This window comes from Euleptes europaea, chromosome 9 (assembly GCF_029931775.1).
Source record: "Euleptes europaea isolate rEulEur1 chromosome 9, rEulEur1.hap1, whole genome shotgun sequence".
NCBI classification, from domain to species: domain Eukaryota; kingdom Metazoa; phylum Chordata; class Lepidosauria; order Squamata; family Sphaerodactylidae; genus Euleptes; species Euleptes europaea.
Window position 1 is genome coordinate 2,682,181 of NC_079320.1, and position 27,671 is coordinate 2,709,851.

Consider the following 27,671-nt stretch of genomic DNA (forward strand, 5'->3'; position numbering starts at 1 on the left):
CAGGTCATAACCAGGGTTGCCAACTCCGGGTTTTGAAATTCCTGGAGATTTTGGGGTCAGAGATTGGCTAGGATGGGGTTTGGGGGGGGGGCTTCAGCAGGGTATTTTGCCAAATTTATTTATTTACATCATTTATAGTCTTCTTTTCGCACATGGACTCAAGGTGGACAGTCAATACAAGCAGGGTGGGACATTCAATAAACAACACCTCATTGCTAAGTGTCCTGTCTGCTGGAATGATGGTCACTTTTCTCTTGGCTGGTAGTGATAGGGGAGTTAACACTCTCTGTAGCTAAATTTATTCTTTCTGTTCTTAAAATTAGGAACTTGCAGGTATTATCTAAATCTAAAACTATTTTTTTTAAATTATGTATTGAATTTAATATTAATAATTTGGGACTTTTTTTTATTTGCCCAGCGGGTTTAGGCAAATAAGTGCTCGAATTTCTGAACAGGAACAGGAATGTGTGGTACCTAGTTTCAGCACCCTCTACGCAGTAGTATCGAGCACAGTACAGTACCCAACAATTTATCCCACTAACTTTGTGAATCATTTAGTACTCCAAAGCAGCCATTTTCTCCAGGGGGAACAATCTCAGCAGCTCCGAGACCATTTACAATTCCAGGGGCTCTCCAGGCCCCACCTGGAGGGTGGCAACCCTAAGGATGCTGCATGTAAGCCCTGCTCAGAGCTCCCCATCATAAGAACACAAGAAAGGCCCTGCTGGGTCAGACCAAGGTTCATCAGGTCCAGCAGTCTGTTCACTCAGTGGCCAACCAGGGGCCTCTAGGAAGCCACTAACAAGATGAGCGAGCGCAGCAGTGTTATCCTGCCTGTGCTCCACCTCCTAGAATAGGCCTGCTCCTGTGATCCTGGAGAGATTAGGGATGCATCATGAGTAGTATCCATTTTAACTCGTAGCCATGAATAGCCCTCTCCTCCTTGAAGAAGTCCACTCCCCTCTTCAAGCCTTCCAAGCTGGCAGCCATCACCACATCCTGGGGCAGGGAGTTCCACAATTGAACGATGCGTTGTGTGGAGAAATACTTCCTTTTATCTGTTTTGAATCTCTCACCAGCTTCAGCAGATGACCCTGCATCCCGGTATTACTGTGAGGTTCTCCAGCTAACCTCGGCAATCCCAAAAAGACACTCGCTCAGACAGGCAGATCTAAAGCAGGTAAACGTTTATTCAGGAGCCGCAGGATACAGCATAAGCAATCCACAAATCCAAAGCTGCTAATGGCGAACCACACTACAAAGCATCACTTTAAGCATAGAGTCATCCCAGGTGCTCATCGGCGAGGCCTGGGAAATAGGAGATAATGGTGCCTGGTGGGAAGTAGGGAGTGAGCAGGCCATAACATTGAAGCGGCCTGCTAGACGCTCAAGGTCACAGCAGAGGGGGGAGGAAGGAGCGGGGGCAGCTTGGATTGTTTGGATAACATTGGTTCTTGTAGGTTATCCGGGCCGTGTGACCGTGGTCTTGGTATTTTCTTTCCTGACGTTTCGCCATGAAACTTGGCCCTGTTACACTTGACACGGGGAGACACTGTCCTCCAGGGTTACTCCTCTGAAGATGCCTGCCACAGCTGCGGGCGAAACGTCAGGAAAGAAAATACCAAGACCGCAGTCACACAGCCTGGATAACCTACAAGAACCAATGAACTCTGACCGTGAAAGCCTTCGACAAGATTTTGAAAGGATAACACTCGCACAGGAATGGGCCGAACTCATGTCAAGAGCCTGCCTGGACTCCTGGCAGGCTGAACAGCATGACAGAGTTTCACTTACCTGTAACTGTTGTTCATCTGATGGATCTTCTATGCAGTAACACATTGGGCTGAACAGCAAGACCAATGGATACAATTGCCAAACAAATAGACACAGAATATTGTCGAAGGCTTTCACGGTCAGAGTTCATGGGTTCTTGTAGGTTATCCGGGCTGTGTGACCGCGGTCTTGGAATTTTCTTTCCTGACGTTTCGCCAGCAGCTGTGGCAGGCATCTTCAGAGGAGTAACTACTCTGAAGATTACTCCTCTGAAGATGCCTGCCACAGCTGCTGGCAAAACGTCAGGAAAGAAAATTCCAAGACCGCGGTTACACAGCCCGGATAACCTACGAGAACCAAATAGACACAGACATCAGCATGACTCTTGCAAGCCTTGCAAGCCTGGCATTGGCACTGCAACAGAAAGAAGCATGACTGTGACATTTATGAGAGAGGGAGAAAAGCTTCTCCCTCTTCGCTCTCTCCAGACCAGGCATCGTTTTATCAGGAACATCGGCCTTGAGACCAGCTCGGGCTCCTGCTGTTGCATTGCATTGCATTGCATTGCATTGCATTGCATGCTTCCCTCCCCCTGAGCCCTTTCCTTTCCTTTCCCTTTTGCAGGCTCTCTCCATTGGCTGTCGCGGCGCCTCTTGGCGCTGTTATTTTTCGAATATAGAGGCCGGCCTGGCGGAGGGGCGGCGTCGTGTGGGGCGGAGCTGGGCGGCTTTCTTTCCCCACCCCTCCCCGCAGGCCTCGTTGCAAAAGCCGCTGCACCGGCAGCAGCCCTTTCCCTGCAGGCAGGCAGAGGGGCCTCGGAGCAGCCGCTTCCCCGGGCAGGGTGCAGCCTGCAGCGGGGGCTTTTGCAAGCAACCCAGGCTCTCCTCGCTGCTTCCCTCCCCTCCGCCACCCCGGGCGGCTTTGATTTCCAAAAACTGGGCTCGCGAGGAAATTGCTTCCAGCCCCCCCCCCGCCCGCGCCCATTGGCTTTGTTAATTTTTTTGGACAATTGCATGCGCGGATTGGCTTTGTTAATTTTTTTGGACAATTGCATGCGCTGATTGGCTTTGTTAATTTTTTTTGGACAATTGCATGCGCTGATTGGCTTTGTTAATTTTTTTGGACAATTGCATGCGCTGACTGGCTTTGTTAAATTTTTTTTGGACAATTGCATGCGCTGACTGGCTTTGTTAAAATTTTTTTGGACAATTGCATGCGCTGATTGGCTTTGTTAATTTTTTTTTGGACAATTGCATGCGCTGCGCCTCCTCCTGCTCCCCTTTGCTGCGGGAGATGGAGCTCACGGCCCCCCCGGCCGCCGCCGCCTCACCCCAGCCCCGCGCCGAGCCTCGCCCGCCCAGGAAGGCGCCGCGCCCCCTGCCCCGCGCCGGGGCGAGGTCGCTTTTCCCCGCCGAGGGGCTGCTGTCGCCGGTGACCCACCTGGCCCTCGGCCTGGACCAGCTGGCGTGCAGCCGTGGGAGGTGAGCAGGGGGGACGGGGCGGAGGGGCAGAGCAATGGGGTGGGGGTCCCTCAAAGGCTGCAGGGAAGCAGGATCCGGCCTGTGGTCTCCCACCTGCAAATGGACCTTTTTGGGGGGGGGGCGGAGGCTCTATGGAAGCCGGATTCTGTTGCTCTGGTCTCCCACCTGCAAAAGCCTCTTCTTTGCTGGGGAGAAAGAGCCCCCCCCCGCACACCCACCCAGCGCTGCTGCATTGCTCCTTTGCAACGAAGCGCTGCGCCTGCCGAGCACATCTGGAGCAGCTGCCGGCCCGCGTGGGCCCCTCGCTGAAGGGCGGCTTCATCCCGCCCGGCTGTCAGGCGCCGTGGCCGGCCCTGAGTTTGCACGCTGCTCTTTTCCGCGTGAACGTGTGAACCGTTCCGGACACGCATCTTGCGAGGGGCGGGCGGGCAGAGCCTCCGTCGCGCACCCTGGGGCTTTCCACGCGGTTCTGGGGTCCCTGCTGTCTTATCCCGCCGCCCCACCGCTGCAAACGCGAGGCCTCCCTTTCTCCCGAGTGTGCCTTGGAAAGGGCGCGAGGAAAGGACCTGGTGCGGTCCCGATTCCATCCCAGGTCACGATATGGTGTTTCTGCAGGGGTGGGAATTAAAATGCATTCCTTTGAAATTTGCTTCCGAGTAAACACGCGCATGCATCTGGCCCTTTCCAGAAATGGGGAGAGAAAGCCTGGAAGGAGGAGGAAAGGGAGAGCTGCCCTCCCTTTCCCTGAGCGAATGTTTGTGCATCTTCTTTGCCCTCCTTCGGGGTTCCTGTTTTGCCCTTCCTCCCCACCCCCTTCCTTTGTTTGAATGGCTTCCTATCCCTCGCCTGTTCGACCTTGCATCTCTCCAGCGAGGCTGGGGTTTGCGCTGTGCTTTCTTTTCCTTCTCTGGTCTCACATCTGTGCAAGAGGAAACCCCTGCCTGGGGGGTGCGTCCTGATCCTGGGTGCAGCGGAGCAAACATCTGGGTTTGTTGCATGTGATGGGGCCCCAGGGTTTTGCTTCTCCCAGGGGCTGCTGAGCTCTGTAAAGGGTGTCGCTGCTTGTCCGGAAAAGAGATCTGGGGTTTTGCTATTTTTAGTCCTGGTTTTAACGGTCAGGAGCTGCCTTAAGCTGCAAGGCGAGAATTAAATCCTTTAATGCATTAAATAAAATGCAAGGGAATTGCCAGTGCTGGACCCGCGTAGAAAAGCCGCTGGATGCTGTGAGCGTGGGGGCTGACCATCAAAGCCAGCGGGAGCATGGTGGTAGTCTTACAACCCTGGCTCTTGAGGAACCCTTTCAGTCTGAATTGTGCCCAAACTGTGCAGAGTTTTGCTGTCAGTGAGATAATTTAGCCAACTTTGAAATCTTGTCACCTAGAACGCAAAGGGCTGCATTGGATCTTTGTGTTTGGGTGGGGGGCTTATAAGTTCGCCACCTTTATTCCTTCAAGGCCTCCACTGGGGTAGCTCCCCCCCACACACACACTCACACTTGTAAAGAATGCTGTGGGGTGTTCTGGCTGCATCCCTTTCCCTCTTAAAAGTCATGCGGCGCAGTTGGGATAATTGTGATGGCCGCTTTCCAGGCTGTGCCCTTCTTGCCCAGCAGAAGATCCAAGATAATGATCAGTTCTCAGTGGGCAGATCAGCCTAAATCCAGATGTGTTTGTGGAGGGGGCTGGGCTGTGTTGGGTGTGAAATGGGGGGGGGGCGGTCCATGACTCTTCCCTTTTTGTGTGTGTGACCTTAGCCATAGCCTCTCTGAGCACGTGTGAGAACTGCACGCATTTACTAGGAAGGGAGGAACACTTTGGGTGGAGGAGATGCCTGTGGGGTAGTGTTATATTTTGGGCTGGCCGATCAGCCTCTGGGCTGCCCCTCTTATTAAGTTCTCTGCCATGGGGAAGCCTCAGTTGTGTAAGCCAGGCATGCTGGTATCTCAGAGATGCAATTAGATGAAGGGAAAAGACCAGTAAAAAAGAAACACTTTGCCCATGACCTGAATTGGCCCAAAGTTTGTAGGAAGTGTCCTGTTTTATATCAAATTGTGGGGTGTCTGATCGAAAGCAGGGGGCTGAGAATTAGTGAGCTTCCCCAACGTGGGTGGGAGTTTTTCAAAATGATGAAACGGGAACTGTGGCAAATATCTTTAAGGCCAGTCCAGACTTGCAAGTCTGCAAATTTAGATTTCAGGGTGTGGCCAAAGTCTTCCTTGGCTTTCATGTTAAAAAGAAAAAAGGGTGGGGGAGGAAGATGTCTTGGGCAGAGCGGTTCTCAGCAGTATCTTTTTTTTTACTTCATTTGTACTCCACCTCTCTTCCCAATGGGGACCCAAAGCAGCTTGCACCATTCTGCTCTCCCCCATTTTATCCTCACAACAACCCTGTGAAGTAGGTCAGGCTGAGAGTGTGACTGGCCCAAGGTCACCCGGCAAGCTTCCACGGCAGAGCGGGGAATCGAACCTCCCAAATCCTAGTCCAACACCCTAACCGCTACACTACGCTGGCTGCTGCAGCCTCAGTATACTTTGGACCACACTAACATCTGCCACAGGAAATAGGTTAGTCTCTAAGGTGTGCTGTTTTTTGCAGCAGTGCGCTCACATGGCACTGGTCCATCTAGACTTGATGGGGCTCCCACATTTTATTTCTGTTTTATTTTAGGTCACATATACCCTACCATCCTCCCAGTTGAGAACCTGGGGGCCTTATTATGTTCTCCTTCCCTCTTCTGTCTCATAAACCTGAGAAGGGCTTAACTTTGTTTAGCACTGTTGTTGGTCACTCTTGAATGCTGTCCTGAGCTGATTGCTGTGCAGGATCTGCCCCCCCGGGGGTCCTCTTTCATTCTGCAACTTCATGCGGCACCATAATTTCACCCTCCTCATGTTCCAAGGCTTGAAACATCCATCCACCTTTGCTCTGAAGCTCTTAATTTGTTTTTCCTTTCAGCGAGTGTGAAACCCCAAAGAGGAGGAAGAAGCTGGGCATGGCGTTGAAGCAGGAGTGGTCTTCGCAGGATTCGGTCTCATCCCAGGATTCAGGCTCGTCGGAGTCTGCAGATTCGGGTCAGTAGTATTTGGCCATCAGCTCACCCCCCCCCCCCAGCTCCTGGTGGAATCAGCTAGTCTTCACTGTGCAGTTTGGGATGGGGGTGGGTGGGAGTGCAGCACCCATTGAACTGCTCTTCCTCTGCCCCACAGTGGTTCAGTCACCCAGAACAGAGGGCTCTGGCTGGCCTGCAGGAGGCATATACCCCCAGCCCCAGGCTATGCCATTGAATGCAACTGGAACTCCTTCAGCCCCCCTAAGAGAACTAATGAGTGAGAGGTCTTGTGCCGAAGCAAAAATTCTTGCAGGGCATCAGCTTTATTGAAAACAACTTTGTAGTGCAAATGCTTCCAACTAGAAAATCTGAGCAGCTTGGAAACTGATGGGCCTTTAATGCCGCCAGATTGGGGGCTGAGAGCCAGCGTGGTGTAGTGGTTAAGAGCGGTGGTTTGGAGCGGTGGACTCTGATCTGGAGAATCAGGTTTGATTCCCCACTCCTCCACATAAAGCGAGCTGGGTGACGTTGGGCTAGTCACACTCTCTTGGCCCCACCTACCTCACAGAGTGTCTGCTGTGGGGAAGGGAAGATGATTGTAAGCCGGTTTGATTCTCCCTTAAGTGGTAGAGAAAGTCGGCACATAAAAACCAGCTCTTCTTCAGAGGGATTTGACTGAGTGGCCAGTTAGAAGGCACCTCCAGTTCTGCCCAGTTTGGGCCTCCCCAGCTGCTGGGGTCCAAGGAGTGGTGTTGGGTGTAAAAAGAGGACAGGCCTGAGCTGAGAGATACCCCTCCCCAACTGCCCCCTGCTCAATATTATCTTTCTCTGTCCTCATAACCTCCTTGTCTGCCCATGGCTGCTGTTTCTACCCCCTGGGGGCCTCCTTGCTGTTCCCAATGCCTTGCATTTTCTCCTATACTGTGTGGTGCCAAGCCCCCCGCCCCATTTAGTCCTGCATAAACGTGGTGCTGACTGGAAGCTGATCTTGTACGGGTGATGGGTTTTTCACATAAGTCTTTCATGCATGGTTATTTCTCTCACTGTTACTCCTCCTGTGACTTCAGGGCTTTGTTTGGCTAATGCACCCCGTTTCCGACCATCAGAGGTCACTTCGCTCTCACCCTGCCGTTTCCCACATTTTGCCCACGTTCTGAGGGACCCATTTTATCTCAGATTTGAAAACGCAGTGGGGAGAGCAGGGAGGGAAAGCTGCCTCTGGGAGCTTTGACTCTTGGAAGCTTACATCCAGGGAAGCTCCTTGGTCTTTAAGGCGCTACTGGATTCGAATCTTGCTCTAAATCCAACTGGATCCCGTGGGATGTGTGCTATTCTGCTATTTCTGTGCTCAGTCCCACATTCTGCAACCAAAACTTCAGGCGATAGCCATGTCAGAAGGTGGGGATTGCAAAAACTCTTCCTAAGGAATAACATGTTCCATATTTCCTGCTTTTTAAAATCTTTTTTGGGGGGCCGACTTAAGCAGTTGCCCCACACTCCAATCCCTGGCTTAGGAGGCGTGTGTAGGGGAGTACAAATTTGTGCTTCCAGTTTCATAGCAAATGCCAGCTGGCTGGAACTGGCCAGAGGCCCTTCCTTCCACGAGATCTCTTTTTTGTCTAGCAGCATCAGTACATTCTTTGCTCCTCAAGAGTACTAGAGCACTTTGTACCTTAACATCCTTATCCAGTTTTTTTTCTTTCTTCCCTCTGGATGCCTTTACCCACTTAGCAGCTCTTACTGTGAATCCTTTGCAAATTTTGCCAGGCTCCTTCCTCCATTCACTGTGATTTTTTTCCAGGTGATGTCCCTCCACAGATCACTAAAGGGTTTGAAACCATGGGAGCTAGACTTAGCATTGTCATTTTCTGTCTTGTGTCTTGACTCGTGGTATCTGTGTGTCAAAACAGGTGTTGCCCCGGATTCCCCCATTGTGGCGGATGTGGAGATATTTGAAGACGTGTAAGTTGCAATTTTTTTTTTTACTGAATGCCGAGCCTGAGAGTTTGACTTAAGCCCCAGTCAAGAGTAGACCTACCTTACAAACCTTGGGACTTGGTTGTCAGTGGATGAATCCTGGGAACTGTGCTGTTTGTGACGAAGGGACTAGCGACCTTTGTTCGAAAGCGCTTGATGTCCAAATAGATGAAGACTAGGGCTGTATAGCTGTGGCTATCGAAAGGCTATCAGGTCTATCAGTGGCTACCAGCCATGGTGACTACAACTTTCAGAGGCAGTCAGCTGCTGAATCCCAGAGCCAGGAGGCGACACCGGGGGAAGAAGGCCTCAGCCTCTATGACTCTGTTGTTGGACTGTGTGAGACAGAAGGCTGGACTAGGTGGGCCACCGGTCTGATCCAGCAGGACTCCTATGGCTAGGATTCTGGAGGTTTTCTGGGGAAAAACAGGGCAGGTACCCAATGTTAAAAATAACTGTGCCTTAAAGGGCTAATCTTAATATCATTGGGTCTATTTTGGGGTGCTCTAATATACAGGTAAGATAGTCTTGGTAGGGTTTTGCTAGCATCCTGGGGCAGAGAGGGCCTGTCTGCTGGGGAATGTCTCTTTAGGGTTGATTGCTGACCTTCTTACTCACCCGGCTGCTCTTTGCAAAAGTTTAGGATGTGTTCTCCAGATCCCTTAATCCATTTACTGCTTGTTGCTTAGCTCTGCCTTTGTTCTCTTGTCTAATGTCCTCAGAGTGCCGGGTGCAGGAACTCCCGGTGCCTCCAAAGTGACTGGCGTGTCACCTGATAAGCTGTCTGCTCTGTACTCTTGTTCCAGTTTCCTTTCCCATTCCAATAGAAACAGTAGCGTTCAAGGGTGGACTGGAAATGAGGATCTGTATGCTACTTTCCTTTTCACTGTCTTGTTGTAATCCTTACAACTTTGCAAGGTAACATCCTTTAAGGCCTTCCAGCGCTTTCTGTGTTACAGTTCACTGTGCTGAAACTCTGGAAGTGTCTGTCTGGCACCAAATTTGTGAATTGCACACTTAAACCCCAACAACTCAGGCTAATACAGTGTGTTAAATAAATTGCAAAATTTGGCTTTACATTTGAGGAGGGAGAGATCTTTTGAATGCAGCAAACCTCACAATCTCTCTGCAGCTGTATCTGAAGAAGTGAGCTGTGGCTCACGAAAGCTCATACCCTACCAGAAAATATTTTTGTTAGTCTTTAAGGTGCTACTGGACTCTTGCCCTTTTTGACTCTCTGCAGCTGTTAAGGAAAGTAGGATGTGAAACATTAATCTTTAAAACAATAAGGATTCAAAATATTGTCGAAGGCTTTCATGGTCAGAGTTCATTGGTTCTCGTAGGTTATCCGGGCTGTGTGACCGTGGTCTTGGTATTTTCTTTCCTGACGTTTCGCCAGCAGCTGTGGCCGGCATCTTCAGAAGAGTAACACTGAGTGTTACTCCTCTGAAGATGCCGGCCACATCTGCTGGCGAAACGTCAGGAAAGAAAATACCAAGACCACGGTTACACAGCCCGGATAACCTACGAGAACCAATAAGGATTCACTTAAAGTTTATTGCTATGGACATTTTGCTAAGGCTTGGGAAACTGGTAAAGATTTCCTGTGCATTCCAGGGTCCTCTTTTCCCAGGGAACATGTATTTTCTGCTACTGGCCTTGCTGTTCATAGTCTGTGCACACGATTGCCTCTGGGGCACATTAACATGTTAAATTTCTTAAAATATGTATGTGACCTTGTTAAGGTTTAAATGGTAACTCGGATAATTTACTAAAGAAATCCTTGGAACCAAACTTAAAGAAACCTGGATGGTTTTGGCTGGCCCTTTGCCTTTATAGAACAGATTTGTGTAAAAGGGCAGAACATACAGGCTGAAATGAAACTAAGGGCTTGCTTCTGTTGGTGCTTGAAAGTGAAAATGGGACCTCTTGCAAGGTGTGGCTTTGAGCAGGTCCCCATTTTTAATCAAGGATACCCAAAGGAGTTTGGCTACCACTCACAAGAGTTGATTCTGCGATCACTTGTTAGCCTTAAAGGTCCCACGGGATCCTTTTTGCTGCAGGGTTCTCAGTATTGTGTGAGACTTTTCATGCAATGGTGGATGGAGGCATGCGCTGAAATGCTCTCATTGGGGTGTTGGGTTAAGGTCTGTACTTTTAGAGTAGACAGGAGCCTATTTGGCAGGAGGGGGAAGAGGGTGCAGTAGCCTTGATGGAGGCAGGTGCTGTCTTCTGGAAGCAGGCTGTGTTGAGTGATCTTTAACAGGTGGTGTGTTGCACTTTGGGGCATGGATACTGTGACAGTAAAAATGTCTGCTGTTCGAGAGAAGCCAGGCCAGTTTCTTGCTTCACAGGTACTGTTCCTTCTGCAGGGGGAAGGTGGTGGAAAGTGCCCTTAAGTTGCAGCCTACTTATGATGACCCTGTAGAATATTTAAGGCAAGCGATGAACAGGTGGTTTGCCATTGCCTGCTTCTGCATGGCAACCCTGGACTTCCTGGGTGGTCTCCCATCCAAGCACTAACCAGCCCTGCTTAACTTCTGAGATCTGACAAGATTGGGATAGACTGGACTATCAGAGTCGGGACAAAATGTGTGTGTTTGTATAAAATGCCATCAAGTCGCAGCTGACTTATGGGGCCCAGTAGGGTTTTCAAGCAAATAAATGTTTACAGGTGGCTTGCCGTTGCCTTCCTCTGCATGGCAACCCTGGACTTCCTGTGTGGTCTCCCATCCAAGTGCCAACCAGAGCTGACCCTGCTTTGCCTCCAAGACGAGACCAGGCTAGCCTGGGCTGTCCATGTCAGGGCCATTGAAATCCAGCATACTGAAATCTGCCACACTACTGGTAGAGCTTGAATTATTTTGTTTTAAGTTGGTACTTTTCCTGCCAGTCTTCAGTAATCTGGTAATATAACATGACAGTACCTTGTGCTTGTTACACTTCATGATCTTTCAGGCTTTCAAACCTTCAAGGAAGCACATTTGAGTTTTGCAGTTGACGAAATAGTTCTGTTAAATTCCAGATAAATTGCTAGCTCTCCCTCCTTCATGAAATCGAAGCTTTGCACCTGCCTGGGGTTTTTTGTACTGCTAAGCAGCTGGCTGGCGAATGTATAGCTGGACAGATGGTCTCCAGAGAGGGCGAGAACTCTTTTCTTTTCCGCAAGGAACATCTGTCTGAATTCCTCCGCTCCCCGTTTTGGCCTCTGAATCACAAAACGGCTCTGAGAGGCCAATAGTTGTGAGTGTATAGATTCCTTGATAGTTAAAACAAATGGAGCATCTTAAACTCTTCTCCCCACCCCCATTAATGGGGGGGGGTGCCATCTGTGCCTGTGCTGGTTTTTATTCATGGGTGCTAAGTGAACTGTCCTCAAGAGGGGACCTCTTGCTTTGATTATATTGCTGCTTCTATCAAGTTTTATTTTATACTCCTAGTAGAGAGGATGGACTGCTAAGTGCAAACACGGGGTGGGGGGAGGAAGGGTGATGTAATACACTCAAAGCTCAGCATCTTTCTCTTTCCAAAGTGCATTTTGGTGGTGAGCATTGTATGGGTTGAATGTCCACCCATGGCCCTTGTAGTTCACACAGCTCCCCTCGATTTTGTTCTTGGGACGCCTGCACTGATGTCCGGAAGAGCTTGCTGAAGGCTGCCATTGGTTATGGTTTGTCTCAAAGATGCAACCATTTTTTGCAACAGTTCTGTTTACTTATTTAGGATATTTCTGTGCTGCCTCTCAACTTACTTAATTTGCTTCATTTATACCCCGCCTTTTTTCCCTAAAGGGGGCCCAAACTGGCTTACACCATTCTTCTCTCCTCCATTTTCTCCTCACAACAACCCCGTGAGGTAGATGAGGCTGAGTGTACGGCTGGCCCAAGGTCACCTGGGAAGCTTCCATGGTAGAATGGGGATTCGAACCTGGCTCTCCCAAATCCTAGTCCAACACTGTAAGCACTATACCATGCTGCCTATTTGTCTATTTAGAATATTTCTTCCACCCTTCACAGTTTTGCTTGCGGCAGCTTACAAGTAAAATAAGGTAACAATATTTTTTAAAAGCCACTGGCCATAAACAGCGTTAAAAATAGCCTTAAAACTGAAGCAGACCTTTAGGAAGCTGATAAGATAAGCCGCTTAATTGAAAGCCTGGGTAAAAAGATGGGTTTTAGCCTGGCATCTAAAAGAAAGGGGGCTGGGAAAATGGCATCTCAGAGCGTGACTCTGGGGTTCTTTCCATCATGTCTGAGATGCAAACCAAACCTCCACATTTTTTGCACTCTGCAGCTGGGCATCAGTTAAACGGCTGCCTTCCTGGTTGTTGCTGGGGGGTGGGGTAGCAATAAGGAGGGTTGGATGTGTTTGGGGGCACTTGACATATGGCATCCCAGTGGCCCCCACGGGTCATTTGCATACAGGTGGCAAGCAGCAAACGGCAACTGTTGCCATGGGGATGCCCTCGTTAGGTCCAGGCCTGTGCTCAAAGGGCCCCTTTGATCCTCTTTTCTTGGAAATCCTTTATTCTCTACCCCCCCCCCCAATTCTTTTTTTAAAAGCTTCCATTCGGCGCTAAGGCAGCTGGAATGCCCTCCCCAGCCGAGCACGCGGGTGAGCGGATCCCCCCCTTGGAAAAGGGCCTGGCGGGTTGGCATGTCTGTTGGAGGAGCAGCCTAAAGTGTCTCTGAAGACGCCCTCCCTCGCCTCCAGCCACTGGGACCCTGGCTGTGGGGTGCTTGCAGTCCACCCCCCCCCCCAAGACCTTTGCAGGTGGTTGAGCTCTTAGCAAAGCAGTGGGTGCAGCTAGTCCTGGGCAGCGAAGGAGGCGTTCCCCTTGGGTGGCAGAGCATGTGTGCGTGCGGAAGGACCCCCCTAGGTCTGTCCTTGGCTAGAAAGATCTCGGGTGGCAGGGCTGATGGTGCCGGCCTGAATGGCGTATTGGCCTGGCCCAGTGGAAGGCAACTGTGTATGGGTGGTGGTGCCTAGTGGTGAGTTGTTGGGAGAAGAGCGTCACGTTAACAGTTTTCACAACATCCGAAAATGTCAGGGGTATAGGAGTTTCATGTTCAAGGCTAGCCTGACAGGGTTGGCCCTGGCTAGTACTTGGCTAGGAGACTGCCGAGGGAGTCCAGGGTCATGATGCGGATGCAACCCACCTCTGTTCGTCTCTTGCCTTGAAAGCCCTCCGGGGTTTGTCCTCAGTCGCTTTCCACCACCATAGGAGTTTGGACTTCCAAGTCTGGAGGTGAGAAATCCTGGATAGGATTGGTGGGAGGAAGTGTCGCATATCAGACTTGCAAAAGCGTTCAGGAGATTCCTGGCCCATCTGTCCACACATACACGCGTGCGCGCACACACACTATGTAGTCCTCTTGTGATGCACAGAAGGCCTGGGAACTTGGAAAGAACCCAACTGTCGCTGGCCCGGTTTAAAGAACATCCCTGCCCGTACCTCTGGAGGCAGAGTCCTTTGCTTCTGGAGCTCAGCTAGGTTGGTGTCTGACTGTGGTTAGGTGTGGTTTGAGTGGCATCCCAGCCCCACCCCACAGAATGGGGAGAGAGAGTCGCTCTTCTTGAAAAGCTTGCGGGGGGATTTTCAAAGTATGCAGGAGAACTCAGTGTTTTTGCATGCACAGTGTGCTGGGGCTGGGGGGGTGGAGAAGGTTGGAGATGCAACCTTTCCCAGTTGCCCCATATGAATCCTGCTCATTAAAAGGGCAGTGTGCACCACCCATCAGGGCTATTGCAACAAGAATTTTGGATTTGTGCCTTAACTAAAACTGGAGAGCCTGGGAGTGGAGGGAGGGGAAAGCTCTGCTTCAGATTTATGGGACTGATGGCCATATTTTGATTTATCTTAAGAAAAGTGTTCCTTGTCTTCCTTCCCTTGCATCCTGCCTTCTCTCCCCTTACTCCTTTATTTTTGGGAACAGTCATTTTTGCATTAGGTTGCTTCAGTCCCCCTGGAGGTGGCCATGTTTTCTTGCAGTGTCTTTTGCTCTCCACTACCTATGGCACAGCATAATCCGATGTGGGGGGGCATTGCCATGTGCTCAACTCTGATCCTTCACCAGGCTCCTCGGTGCCTATAATGTGTTCACAGGATAGGGACTAACTCCATGTCTTCTTCCTCCGGCAGGTTCGAGGGGACAGTGCTGGAATCAGGGAGAGTCCTCAACAGGTACTTGCGGCAAATTGCTAACCAGGTTTTTGGCTCTTGCATAAAATGACATTGAGGGCTGATCTGCTAGTGGTGTGGGAGGGGCCATGGCTCAGTGGTAGAGCCTCTGCTTAGCATGCAGAAGGTCCCAGGTTCAGTCCTCAGCATCTCTAGTTAAAAGGACCAGGTAATAGATTATGGAAGAGCCAGCGTGGTATAGTGGTTAAGAGAGGCAGACTCTAATCTGGAGAACTGGGTTCGATTCCTCACTCCTCCACATGAAACCTGCTGGGTGACCTTGGGCTAGTCACAGTTGTCTCTGAACTCTCAGCCCTGCCTACCTCACAAGGTGTCTCTTATGGGGAGGGGAAGGGAAGGCCATTGTAAGCTGCTTTGAGACTCTTAAAGGTAGAAAAAAGCAGGGTATAAAAACCAACTCTTCTTATTTGGTCTGAGCCCCTGGAGAGCTGCTGCCAGTCTGAATTAGCAATACTGAGCTTGATGAACCAACAACCCCCCAAAAAATTCGAATTCAATATTAAGGCAGCTTCATGAGTGTTCATGAGAAGAGAAATCTCATGAGGATTTCTATGACTGTCACTGAAAGGACTGTGCACAGCCCTCATCCAAGCACTGGGAAGGAGCTCTGGAAAGGAAAGAGGGATCGCAGGCCAGCAGCTACTGTGGGTGGAAGAAGAGCCAAACGACTCCCAATTGCTGTAGCACCTTGTTCTGGGAGGTGCACGCCCCCTGGGGAAGTCTCTGACATGGGCTCATGGCAGCTCTCACCAGTCCTGTGACTCTGTTGCTCACCCTACTTCCAAGTAACTACTTCCAAGTAACCACTGGTCTGGGTTTTACCTGGGTGTCTCCAGACCCTCCTTTGGTAGCAAAGCTGTCCCAGATATCCATTGGGTATTCCCTTCATCACTTAACAGCTCACTAGCATGCCAAGGCTTATTGAGTTGAACAGATAGATTTATTATCCTGGGGTGTGGTTGCGGGGGAGTGGGCTCTTCTCTGAGGTCTGAAGTTTTAGGAGAGGCTCCATCATGATGGCTGGAAAGCATTTCACTGGTGAGACTAGAAGCGCCGGTTCATGGATTTAACCTGGACTGGACCACTTTCCTGAAAAAGGGGAGGAGGCATATATTTGCTTTGAAGCTTCATTCAAGGACAAGCTTCTGCTAGGTAGAAAAAGATCATTTCAGGAAGAAATGTAGGTGCCAGGTGCTTTATTTTGAGGGTTGGGGGGTTTCCTAGCCTGGGAAGAGTTCTACTGGTTCACATGGGAAGAGTTCTACTGCCCCCATCTGTCTCCATTGCAATCTGAGGCTTCGTCTCTGCTTCTTTGCAGTGAATCCTTTGCCTTCCGACGAATCAACTCCTTGCCAGTAAGTGTACCGGCTGCATGGGTGGTGCCACTGGTGTTGGTTGGTGCTGGGATGCCTGAAGAAGAGATGCCAACCTTGAGGTGCCGTAAGGGTTGAACAGGTCACCTGGAAGCTTCCTCAACAGAAGAAGGGATGCTTATGTTATGTTGCAGCCCAGAGGCATGCGAAGGGACGTGGTTCAGTGATAAAGCATCTCCTTAACATCTCCTTACCATGCAGAAGGTCCCCAGTTCAGTCCTTAGCATCTCCAGTTAAAAGGACCAGGCAATGGGTGATGTGAAAGACCTTGGCCTGAGAACCTGGTGAGCTGCCAGTCTGAGTAGACAGTATTGACCCTGGTGGCATCTGATTCAGCATAGAGCAGCTTCACATGTTCATGGGTTGTATCCTTGACTTTTGTCTGTCAAATTGGTTAGTCAAAAGTCAATCTATAGAAACCCAGATGCTCTCTTCCCCTTTTCAGGCTCTATAAATGTATTTGGTTTTGCCCCAAGCTTACCTGAGTAAGAGAAAGGTAATGGCTTTATTGGTCTGAACACTTGTTTCTCTTGTGGCCGGATTCTGCAGGTGAGGCTTCTGGGTGCCAGTCCATTGCTGCGGAATATTTCTAATTCCAAGGAGTTCAACAGCTCTCCTGAGGACCATCGGGGCTTTAGGCTCAAAGGCAACACAGAAGACGTAAGTGAGGAGGAAGGGGGTCTGTGTGGGTTCATCTGTCTAAGATTTCCTCTTGGTGTCCACTGCAAACATCCCTTTTTGCACCCTCTTAAAGTCGTGGGATTCTTCTGCTTCCTTTTTCTACAGGAAGGCATCCTCTTCAAGAAACCCCTGCGGCCGTTGAGCAGGCTGTATTCTGCTGGTGAGAAGGATCCGTTTGCGCAGAGACCAAGCTCAGCTCCAGACCTCATGGTGAGTACAGTAGCTGAGACAGTGTGCATGTGCAAGAATGCAAATAGTTGCACGCTGTTAAGTCGCTTGTGAGCTAAACTTTAACAGATGCATCAAGGCAGAGGTGCCAATCGTGATCCTGTAGTCCAAAATACTGCAAAAAGGGCTTCAATTTTTATTGAGCACATTGGCTGTTGAATATAGAATTTGGAGGTTTTCTTATGAATGCAACCAAATATGGTCTTTTGGGAGAAGCAGAAAGGCATATAGCCTAAAACAGCCAGGGTGTTATTTTTATTTTATAGATCTCTCCCTTCTCATAACTCCATCAGAGCCTGACCTTGAGCCGATTTTGGAGGCCTCTGTGCGGTTTAGCATGGCTTCTGGTTTTAACTTGAAAAGAATGTTTCACAGCTGCATGCAGAAATTTGTTTTCAAGTGGATAGCTTAGAACCGGGGTCCCCAATCTGGTCTGTGTGGGTGCCGTGGCACCCACCGACACCTTTCCTGATGTCCTCCAAGTGTTTTTAGAAAGTAGGCCGAGCCAGGTGGGGCTCTTGCACAGCAAAGCTGTTGCTGCTGGAGATTTGATCTGCTGTGCAGATTTAAAAAAAAAGATGTTTTGGCAGCTGCTACAGCACAAGGGTCTTCACTGTGTGACTTGAAGGTAAGCTGCGGCAGCTGTTTTGTGGCTGGTTCTGCCTCCTGCAGCAGCAGTTTTGTGACCGCCCCCTCTACATTATATCGGGATTCTAAGCATGCCTACAGGCTCAAAAAGGCTTGGGCCCCTGGCTTAGAACTGGGACTCTTGTCTTAAGATTTAAATTTTATTTAAAAAGCAACTGACTATTTTGGCCCTTCCTCCCCAGAGTGTACCTTGGAGGAGAAATTACCTATGTGGCTTCGCCTCTAGACTGGTTGGATACAGGGCTGATAGTTAAAAATGCCTTTCTTCTCCCCAGTGAAGCAACTTCCCAGCATTCTAGAAATTGACTGCGCTGTTTGTTTTTTTAAATCAATATGCGTATGTTTTAACAAGTTTCATTGGTGTTGCTCTACAGTAAAAGCAAGATTTGAGTCCAGTAATGCCTTAAAGACCAACAAGATATCTAGGGTATGAGCTTTCAAGGACCAAAGCTCCCTTCACCAGATATCTAAGGGAGCACTGACTCTCAAAAACCTGTATCCTGGAGATCATATTGGTATTTAAATCACTATTGGGCTGGACTATTGCTCATATTATTTTTTAAAAATATATACTACTACTACTACAACAACATAGGCTGCATGTTGTATGGAAAGAGAAAAGTCCAACTTCCAGTTCTCAAGCACTGGAATTGCAGCTCTGAAGGGCGGTTGCTACTCAAGTGAAAGCCGAAGGAAGGTGGGCTTGCCCTGTTTTGCTGTCCTGACTTTGACAAAGATGCAGACTGTCTTTTATAGGTACGCCTGGACTTCATTGCTAGAGCACTATTAATAAATCTCTTCTCTTCCCCACCCTCCAGTATTGCAGCCCTCAGAAGGAAAACATGAGCCCAGGGGATGACAGCCCCGTCTGCCTACGTCGTTCCTCCTTGACCTCTTTCATGACTGATGACGATGGCTTTATGGATATTATGGACGAAGAAGAGATGAAGGTAGGAGACATCTGCTGCTGATTGTACTCTGTATTCTTCCACTTCTGCATTCTCTGTTGCACACAAAGGAAAACCAAATTCTGCATACTTCCTAGTAGCCTGACTGGGTTCTGTAGGTAAAAATAACAAAAAAATTAAATAAACCTATCCTGCAAATGCAAAGCTAAATCCAAAAAAGCACCACAGAGGCTCAAATACTCGAAAATACGCTATAGTTCGATAACCATAGAAACAGTGCCATTTAACAATTATATGCTATAACCTACCACTTCTACTCTACCAATACCAAATACATACTATACATAACATGTATGATATGAAACGACCGCCAATATAGTCCATGGATATGCTCAATGCACCAAGAAATAAAGTCCAAAGAAGGGCTCAATAAATCAAACGTCCACGTGGTAGAATATTCAGAAGTGAGAACACAGAACGTGAAAGACCACCACAGATGATCCTAAGGGGAGACCCTGCATGGTGGAAGACCCCACAGAGTCTGGCAAGAATGTGAATTCCAGATACTTCCACATTTCGACTCCTTCTTCAGCTTGCCACTTGATTTACAAATGTTCACCGGCGATCTTGTGTGTGGAAAATAATTGACTAATGCCACAGATTCTGTGAATAAGTACATAACAACAAACAATGCATTGGCCAACATAATCCTGACACTGGGTTTCAGGTGTTTACTGCCTCTAAATGTGGAGGTTCCCTTCAGTCACCATGGCTAGTAGCCACTGATAACTGCTCTTCCATGAATCTGTCTAATTCCCCTTTCAAGCTGTCTATGACTGTGGCCATTCCTAATCCTCTGGCAGCAAATTCCTCATTTTAATCACTTGATGTGTAAAGAAATATTACTTTTTGTCTTTTAAATCTGCTGCCCATCAGCTTCATTGAAATGCCCTCAAGTTCTAGTATTTTGGGAGAGACAGAAAAAGTTCTTTCTGTCAACACTCTCTACCTTGTGCATAATTTGATAAACGTCTATCATGTCCCCACTTAGTTGTCTTTTCTAAACTGCAAAGTCCCAGACTCTTCCGTCTTTCCTCATAGGTAAGGTGTTCCAACCCCAAATCATCTTGGTTGCCCTTTTCTGTACTTTTTCCAGCTCTGCCATATCCTTCTTGACATGCGGTGACCAGAGCTGCGCGCAGTATCCCAAATGAGACTGCACCATAGTTCCATACAGGTGCATTATAATATCGGCCATTATATTTTCAGTACCAACCCTAATAATCCCCCGCATGGAGTTTGCCTTTTTTCACTGCTTTGCTACAATGAGATGACATTTGTGCTTCTTGCAATCTGCCTCCCTCAGAAGGGTGAGCTCTGTGTGGCCCTTCCATTGTATCTTAACCTGTGTGGGAGGCTCTGTGGGTGACCTGCTCCTATTTATGCCTTCTCTAGAGTGACACAACTGTTCCACTGGGTATGGAGAACCTCCTGAAGGCTCCCCTCGTGAGAGAGAAGGATGAATCTGGCCTGGTATGTGAGACCTCTTCCCTTTCCCGCAACACACATTCCATACAAGTGGAATCCTAGACATGTGCTTGCTGTCTTCCCCCAGCAGGATGGGGTGAAAGTAAAATGGCTAGTTGTGAGGCTAGTTGTAAAGTGGCTAGTTGTGAGGTGGAGGTATAGGCCTCGGAGTAGGGACTGACCATGACCCTGTGTGTCGGGCCTTATACTGGATGTATTGGAAGGGGCAAGACTGTTCCTTCTGCCAAGAAGATGGCCACAAAGCACCTGGTGGGACATTGGGGAAGCACAGCGTTTCTGGCTCCCTTTGTGCCACAAGTAATTGTGGCAACTGGTAGATATATAAAACTTCGGAAATGTTGAAATAAGAGTTTAGGGGGAAATTGAAATATATATCTTCATGCTTAGAAGGCTGCACAGAGATCAGGAGGTCCCCAAGGGCAGCTCGCTCGCCTGGGGTGTGACGAGCCAAGCAATGACCTACAGCCGTAGCATGACTCTATGGAGAAGTGCCTTGTCCCTCACTATATCGGGTGGCCACTGCCCAGCAACCAGAGGTTCTCCCCATTTCTGTGGGGCATCTAGAATGGGAAATGTGTGCATGAGAGGGGAGGGGGATGTATTGCTAGTTGCAGTTCTCTTGGGCCAGGGTGTGGGGAGAAGGGTCCCTTGGGAATGGGGAGGGTACAGTGAGGAAGTTAGGAAGGGGAGACACTGGTGACGGATGGGTGGTGTTTTTTTTTGTGTTTTTTTTTGTCCTGTTGTCCATATGGCAAGAAGGGGAGAATTATAATTATGCCAAAGATTAGTTCTCACTGAGGCAGCTGTTCTGTCAGTGCTGCATTACTGCAGACTGCCAGCAGGGGGCTTACTTGATGGATTGCTCCCTTCCCGCATCTAGAAAGCTCGCATGCCAAGGGAGTTCACCCTGACACCCGAGCTCATCAAATTCCTGTTTGGCCTGCTAACCCCTGCCACTGGCCTGCACTGATGCCAGCTCTGGCAGTGTGCATGGGATTCAAATCCTACATTAATAATTCTGCATGTGTGGGGTGTGTTTATTGGGCAACTTTGCCCCTTGCTCAACCTGTTGGTATTCTCGAAAGCTGTTACGCAAATGCAAGTCACCTTTTGATGTGCTGCCCCTTTCCCCTCGCAGGCTCTGGTGGGGACCAGCAAGTGCCGCCGTCTGTTCCGCTCCCCGTCCATGCCCAGCAGCGTCATCCGGCCCATCCTGAAGCGCTTGGACCGACCTCAGGACCGAGACACACCAGTGAAAACAAAGAGGCGGAAGAGTCTGGCTGGCAGCACCATTCCAGAGCAGGCGGAGGAGCCGGTAGGGATGGATGAGGCGTGTGCCAATATGGGGGCTTCAGGCCGTCTGCTCTGGCACAAATGGGCTTGTTGGCTAGATGTGCAAAAGAACACTGGTGGTGGTGGTGGAAAGGGCCGTCGAGTCGCAGCTGACGAATGTTGATCCTGCAGGGTTTTGCAAGGCAAGAGACATTCCGAGGTGGTTTTCCATTGGCCTGCCTTCGCATCACGACCCTGGATTTCCTTGGTGGTCTCCCATCTAAATACTAACCAGGGCTGACTCTGCTTAGCTTCCAAGCTCTGATGAGCTCTAGCTAATCTGGGCTACTGAACACATGAATGAATGAATCAAACCCTTATACTGAATGAAACCCTCGGCTCATCAATGTCAATATTGTCTACTCAGATTGCCAGCAGCTCTCCAGGGTCTCAGTCAGAAGTCTTTCACATCACCTGGTCCTTTTTAACTGCAGATGCCAGGAATTGATATTTAGATTTTCTGTGTGTCAAGCAGATGCTCTACCACTGAGCCATGATCTCTCCCATGTGTAAAAGGTTGAAACCCTGGAGTCTTCCATTAAAAGGATCTCGGGTATCTGGTGTAGGGAAAGGCCTTCCCCTTTGTGAGGGTCTTGGAGAGCTGTTTGCATTTGCTGGAAGTGGCCAAGTCTCAGGCCTGGCATGGACCAGCTCCACATGTTTCTGGTGGCTGCCACATGTTGGGCTCGATGTAGGAGTGTACCTTTGTCTTGGTATCACTCCGGAGGTGGGTTTTTCTCGTGCTCTGGTTGATAAACTTTCAATGGAGGGATCTTCTTCCAGTGAATGGAGGATGGCGCTGTTGTCTTCCACTACAGCCTGAGACTTAGGCTTACACAGCAGTTTAGAGGATTAATGTAACTGAGCACAGTCTAGGTATTTCACATGGGTTATCCGCTCTGGGTTCAATCTGGCTGAGTGGCAGAGCCTCAGATTTCAATGCGAAACATCCCAGGTTCAATCCCCAGCATCTCCAGTGAAAAGGACCAGGCAGTAAGTGATGTGAAAAGTCTTTGCCTGAGACCCTGGAGAGCTGCTGCCAGTCTGAGTAAGCAATACTGACCTGGATAATGTGATTCAATGTAAGGCAGGTTCATGTGTGGGTGAGAAAGTGGTTTCTCTCCCCCCCCCCCACTTCCTCACAGCGTTATGATTCATTTGTGCACCTCTTGGAGTTTTTTTCTGCGATAGTAAGCGTGCTTTGCTAGAAAGCTTCGTGAAGGATCTGCGTAAAGCCTGGACAGCTGTTGTGAGGGGTGGGGAAATTTAGATTTTTCTGTCCACATGGCAGCCATTTCCCCCGGCACTGTCCTGAGGTGGCTGTTTCCACCCCCAGCCACTGGGGGTCTTTAAAAAAATAAAAAACCCAGTGGTGCAGGGAGGAGGCGGGGAGCCACTGCTGGGGAACGGGCAGGGAAACCTATGTGGGAGCCCCGTTTCCACTGCATGGTACCCATAGTTGCACCAACAGCAAGGAACCACACAAGCTTGCCACCAACATGGAAATCACTGTAATTTGGTGCCTCTGGGAAGTTCGTGAGCAGAGGATGAAGGAGGTGGTCTTTAGAAGGAGTTGTTCAGACATTCAGTCTGCCCTCGGTACACTGTCAAGATTGAGGGTCCTGAGATGTCTTTCTTTGTGTCCTTCCTAGAAGCCGCGGTTGGTGCGCTCCAAGTCTTGCTGTCCCAGTGAGATTGAGAACATCTTGGACAACGATCACCGGGAACTGATTGGCGACTTCTCAAAGGTACGGGCTTGGCAGAGGGAAACCCTGGGTTTTTACTTCCCTTTGTTCCTTATGGGGCTCAAGGGGACATACAAATTTAGATAAAACACATAGAATCAAATTCACTAAAAATATAAAACCAAAAATGAAAACCCAGTACTCAGGACTGCTATTAAACGTAAACAAAAAGCAGTTCTAAATAAAATGGCCTTCAGCTGCTTCCTGAAGATGGAAATTGAGAGGACGAGGTGCACCTCCCTGGGGATCTTCTTCTGCGATCATGAGGCTGCCACTAAAAAGGTCCTCTTCCAACATGGTGTAGTGGTTAAGAGCGGTGGTTTGGAGTGGTGGACTCTAATCTGGAGAACCAGGTTTGCTTCTCCACTCCTCCACAAGAGCAGCAGACACTAATCTGGTGAATTGGATTGGTTCCCCCACTCACGAAGTCAGCTGGGTAACCTTGGGCTAGTCACAGCTCTCTTACAGCTCTCTCAGCCCCACCTACCTCACAGGGTGTCTGCTGTGGAGAGGGGAAGGGAAGATGATTGTAAGCTGGTTTGATTCTGCCTTAAGTGGTAGAGAAAGTCGGCATATAAAAACCAACTCTTTGTCTTTTGATGGCCTCCCAGCAGGCTAGCTTAAGAGTCTGCAATAGCACCAGCCAGAGTCTCAGCTCTGCCTTGTCCTGTTTCACTTGGCATGGGTCACTCTCTTGCTGCTAATCTGAATTCCCCCCCTCCTTTCCAGGCTTATCTCCTGCAGACGGTGGAAGGGAAGCATCAAGATCTCAAGTACATCTCCCCTGAAATGGTAAGGCGGATAGTAACCTCCATCTGATCTTGACCAAACTACTGCAACTGCTTCTCTCCCCACCCCGGCAAGCTGACTGAGCAGGAAGAAGCCCCAAGTTCACCCACGGATTCTTCTGAAGGTTGACCAACAGCAGTGAATTCCAGGCAGGCTTTGCCTCATCCGGCAAGTGGGCCAGCCCTGTATTCACACACTTGACAGGTGTCCAGAGTGATCGGCTCAAACACTGGAAAAGGGCACAAGTCTCAGCCGAGTTGCTGCAGGGTTTCTTTCTCTGCTTCCTCCTCAGATGGTGGCCGTGCTGAACGGGCAGTTCAGCAGCCTCATAGAGAGCTGCGTGATCGTGGACTGCAGATACCCGTACGAATATGAAGGGGGGCACATCAAGGTGGGGCTTCCGCACTGTTTAATGCCAAGTCTGGTGTGTTTGGTGGCTAGCATGCAAAAAACCCATCAAAATGAATAGTAGTCAGAATGAATGCTAGTCGTGATGCATACCTGTTCTCTCCAGTATATCAGAAGAGCATGCCTGTTATAGTAAGGGCTGTAGAACAAAGGCAGGATAATGCTCCCGCAGTCTTGTTTGTGGGCTTCCTAGAGGCACCTGGTTGGCCACTGTGGGAACAGACTGTTAGACTTGGTCTCATCCAGCGTGGCTTTTCTTATGTTCTTGTTCTTCCAGTCTGCAGCCCTTGCATGAGTGGGAGAGAGCTTTTATCTCTGATTACGCCTTTCATGGGTAGAAAGGTAGTTCCAAAGATGCGTTACTTGCAGAATGCTGACAGTCTTTCATGCTCACGGGAGAGCATGGTGTAGTGGTTTAAGAGTGTTGGGCTGGGGTCTTCAAGACCCAGATCCAAATCTCCACACTTGCTGTGGAAGCTTTCTGAGTGAACTTGGACCAGTTTCTCTCAGCGTAACCTACCTCAGTGTTGTGTGAATGTAGTGGAGGAAAGGAGGAGGATGTAAGCTGCTTTCAGTCCCCACAGGGGAGAATGGTGGGGCATAAAAGAAATAAGTAAAGAGGCCTGTGCAGTAGGCTGAGGCGAATGGTGGGTTTGGCTGGAAATCTTCCCGTATCTCCAGCAACCAGACAGTGCTGCATTCTGATTGTCACAGCCCAGGACTTCCTGCTTTCCCATGCCAGGTGGCTAGTTCAGACATAGCCAGCATGTCACTTGAGGGCTCCCTCAGCATAATGTATGAACTGTCAAGCATGATGTAAATTGTTGGCGGCTCCTGGATGCGTGTGATTCTTCACCTGATGCTGCAGCCAATGAATGGAGAGCATGTCATTTGGGAACTGGCCACTGGCTCCCATGTGAGCGGCCCCTGGATGGGCAAGCTCTGTGTCTTGCTGCCAAAAGATAGCTTAGGTCAGGGGTCCCCAACCTTTTGCGCAAGTGGGTGCCTTTGGAATTGTGACATAGTGTGGTGCACGCAGCCAGAAAATGGCTGCCACAGGAGGCGAAGCAGCCTGAAAATGGTTGCCACAGCTTACCTTCAATCACACAGTGAAGATCCTTGTGCTGTGGTGGCAGCTGCTGCCAAAGTGATGTTTATCTGCCCAGTCAATCAGAAGCCTTGCTGAGCAGAAGCCACTTTCTAAAAAAGCTTGGCTGGCAACAGGAAAGGTGTCGGTGGACACCATGGTGCCCACCCCCACCACATTGAGGACCCCTGGGTTTTAGGTGCTGCCTGTTGTTCATGCTGTTAACAATGCTGAGGTTTGCTTGTTTGGCTTTGGGGAGTAAGGGAACAGAGGGTCTTCTTTTGGCTCAATGAGGCGGTCTTCCTCTCATGTTGCTATTTCCATTGCCTGTCTCCCCAGGGCGCTGTCAACCTCCCCCTGGAGAAGGATGCAGAGGACTTTCTGCTCAAAAAGCCAATTGTGCCCTTTGATGCCGCAAAGAGGGTCATCGTCGTGTTCCACTGCGAGTTTTCTTCTGAGAGGGGCCCCAGAATGTAAGTTGCTCTCGGCTCGCAACCCCTGGAATGAGGAAAAGTGCTGTGTGGCTCTTGCTTACCTGGCCTCTTCTTTTTGTTTTTGAAGGTGCCGTTTTGTCAGGGAAAAAGACCGCACTTGCAATGATTACCCTTCTCTGCACTATCCCGAAATGTACATCCTGAAAGGCGGCTATAAAGAATTCTTTCCCCAATACCAAGTGAGTAGTGCCAGGAATCGCCTTCTCTGTATCACCATCTTTGCATTCATGTTATACCCACAGGGAACCTCTCCCAAATAACCTTTATCCAGATCTTCAGGGAGAATTCTTTGGACTTCCCAAAGCTCTCTTTAAACAGGGCTCTGGCAGAGGTTGAAGGGCTCTCCCATGTCACTTTGCACTGGTACGGAGTCTGGTGGCAGCCCGGTGTAAGCAGAATGCCAAGTGCCACAAAAGCGCCCTTCTGTCTCTGTCTGGCTTACCTCCAAACACACAGTGTGGATCCTTGTGCTGTGGTGGCAGCTGCTGCCAAAGCAACACTTCTAAAGATCTGCAGAGCCAATCGTCATTCAGAAGCCTTGCTGGGCAAATACCCTACCTGGCCCCACCCACTTCCTAAAAACACTTGTTGGGCACCACGGTGGCCACAGGCACCACGGTGGGGGACCCCTGCTGTGGGGATGGCGTTTTTCCATTTACCGTACTCCGTTGCAGCAATGTGGGGCAGAAATTTCTGCTGTATTTTTCCAGGAAAATTTTTCCACCCCACATACATGAATAATGAGTTGACCAATAGTTGCCAGGGCTGCTGTGCTGCACGTCAGTCATGTTAGATGGCCGAGACTTGATACCAATCACAGGCGAACCTCGGTGCCTGTGGTCCAGGCTTTTACGTGGGCCATTTGTGGCAAGATTTAAACTTTGCTGACACATCTAAATATTTAAATCTGAACTGCAGCGTTTCCCAGCAAACCCACTTCTCTGCTTGCTCAGTCACAGCTCTCAGAAGTCCATCCCTGTCTCTGGCAAGTTCCTGGCTGTGGTTATTTTTACTGGTGATTTTAATATTGCTGTTCCCAAAGAAGCTATTGCTATGGTATTACCAGCACATGTGTTAATTTGTGGAGAAGCCATCGTTGTGTAGAAATTAGAGTGCTGGACTTGGATCTGGGGGACTCAGGTTCAAATCCCCACTCACGCCATAGAAGTTTGCTGGGTGACCATGGGCCAATCACGCACTTTTAGCCTAACCTACCTCACAGGATTGTTGTGAGGATAAAAAAAGAGGAGAATAAGTTAAACTGCTTTGGGTCCCCACTGGGGAGAAAGAAGGAGCACAAATGAATGAATAAATAAGCAAACGTATGTCCTGTAAAGACTCAAAAGTCTTTCTCCCCAGTAAAGACTCAAAGTGGCTTACACCGTTCTCTTCTCCCTATGTTCTATCCTCACAACAACCCTGTGAGGTAGGTTAGGCTGAGAGTGTGACTAGTGCAAGGTCAGCCAGCGAGCTTCCATGGCCCAAGTGGGGATTCAAACCCAGGTTTCCCAAATACTAGTCTGAAACTTTCACTACACCACGCTGGCTCCCAAAGAAAACACTATGCACTTTCTACATGGCATTCAGCCGACACCCCCCCTGCAGTTCCAGAATTTTGCTCTTACTCTCGCTTTGTAGCTGCCAAGTGGTGACAGGTGTCTTGGCCTCCCTAGGTGCACTGTGACCCCCAGAACTACCGCCCGATGCACCACCAGGATTTCAAGGAGGACTTGCGCAAATTCCGCCTGAAGAGTCGCACCTGGGCTGGCGAGAAGAGCAAGCGGGAGCTCTACAGCCGCCTCAAGAACTGCTAGGACAAGGAGGAGATGGGGACTGGGGGGGCAGGGGGAACTACTTGGATTCATGTCTCACAGAACATTTTAGTTTGGCTCTTTTGGGGGCGGGGAGGGGGTCCTTCCCCAATGCAGGTTTCTACAGTGCTGAAAAGA

At 49.4% G+C, this 27,671-nt stretch overlaps 2 protein-coding genes across 2 annotated transcripts in view; one reads left to right on the forward strand and one right to left on the reverse strand.

The window, feature by feature from the left end:
• ADISSP (adipose secreted signaling protein) overlaps window positions 1–27,671 on the reverse strand; it is a 257,887-nt gene that overhangs the window by 109,701 nt on the left and 120,515 nt on the right. The window lies entirely within an intron of this gene.
• Window positions 3,067–27,536, forward strand: CDC25B (cell division cycle 25B). The gene is made up of 16 exons (XM_056855760.1): window positions 3,067–3,254; window positions 6,209–6,324; window positions 8,213–8,264; window positions 14,422–14,488; window positions 15,777–15,836; window positions 16,404–16,514; window positions 16,641–16,745; window positions 18,230–18,361; window positions 19,775–19,852; window positions 21,006–21,182; window positions 22,852–22,947; window positions 23,674–23,736; window positions 24,026–24,124; window positions 25,568–25,701; window positions 25,790–25,901; window positions 27,396–27,536. The coding sequence occupies exons 1-16, from the start codon at window positions 3,067–3,069 to the stop codon at window positions 27,534–27,536; spliced, it is 1,731 nt and encodes a 576-aa protein (XP_056711738.1).

What these genes read in the sequence shown, in the direction of transcription:
- CDC25B (XM_056855760.1), top strand. Translation starts at nt 3,067, where the DNA reads ATGGAGCTCACGGCCCCCCCGGCCGCCGCCGCCTCACCCCAGCCCCGC. An exon ending in AGTACATCTCCCCTGAAATG is followed by an intron (nt 23,737 to 24,025) that starts GTAAGGCGGATA and finishes CTTCCTCCTCAG; the next exon opens with ATGGTGGCCGTGCTGAACGG. An exon ending in ATGAAGGGGGGCACATCAAG is followed by an intron (nt 24,125 to 25,567) that starts GTGGGGCTTCCG and finishes CTGTCTCCCCAG; the next exon opens with GGCGCTGTCAACCTCCCCCT.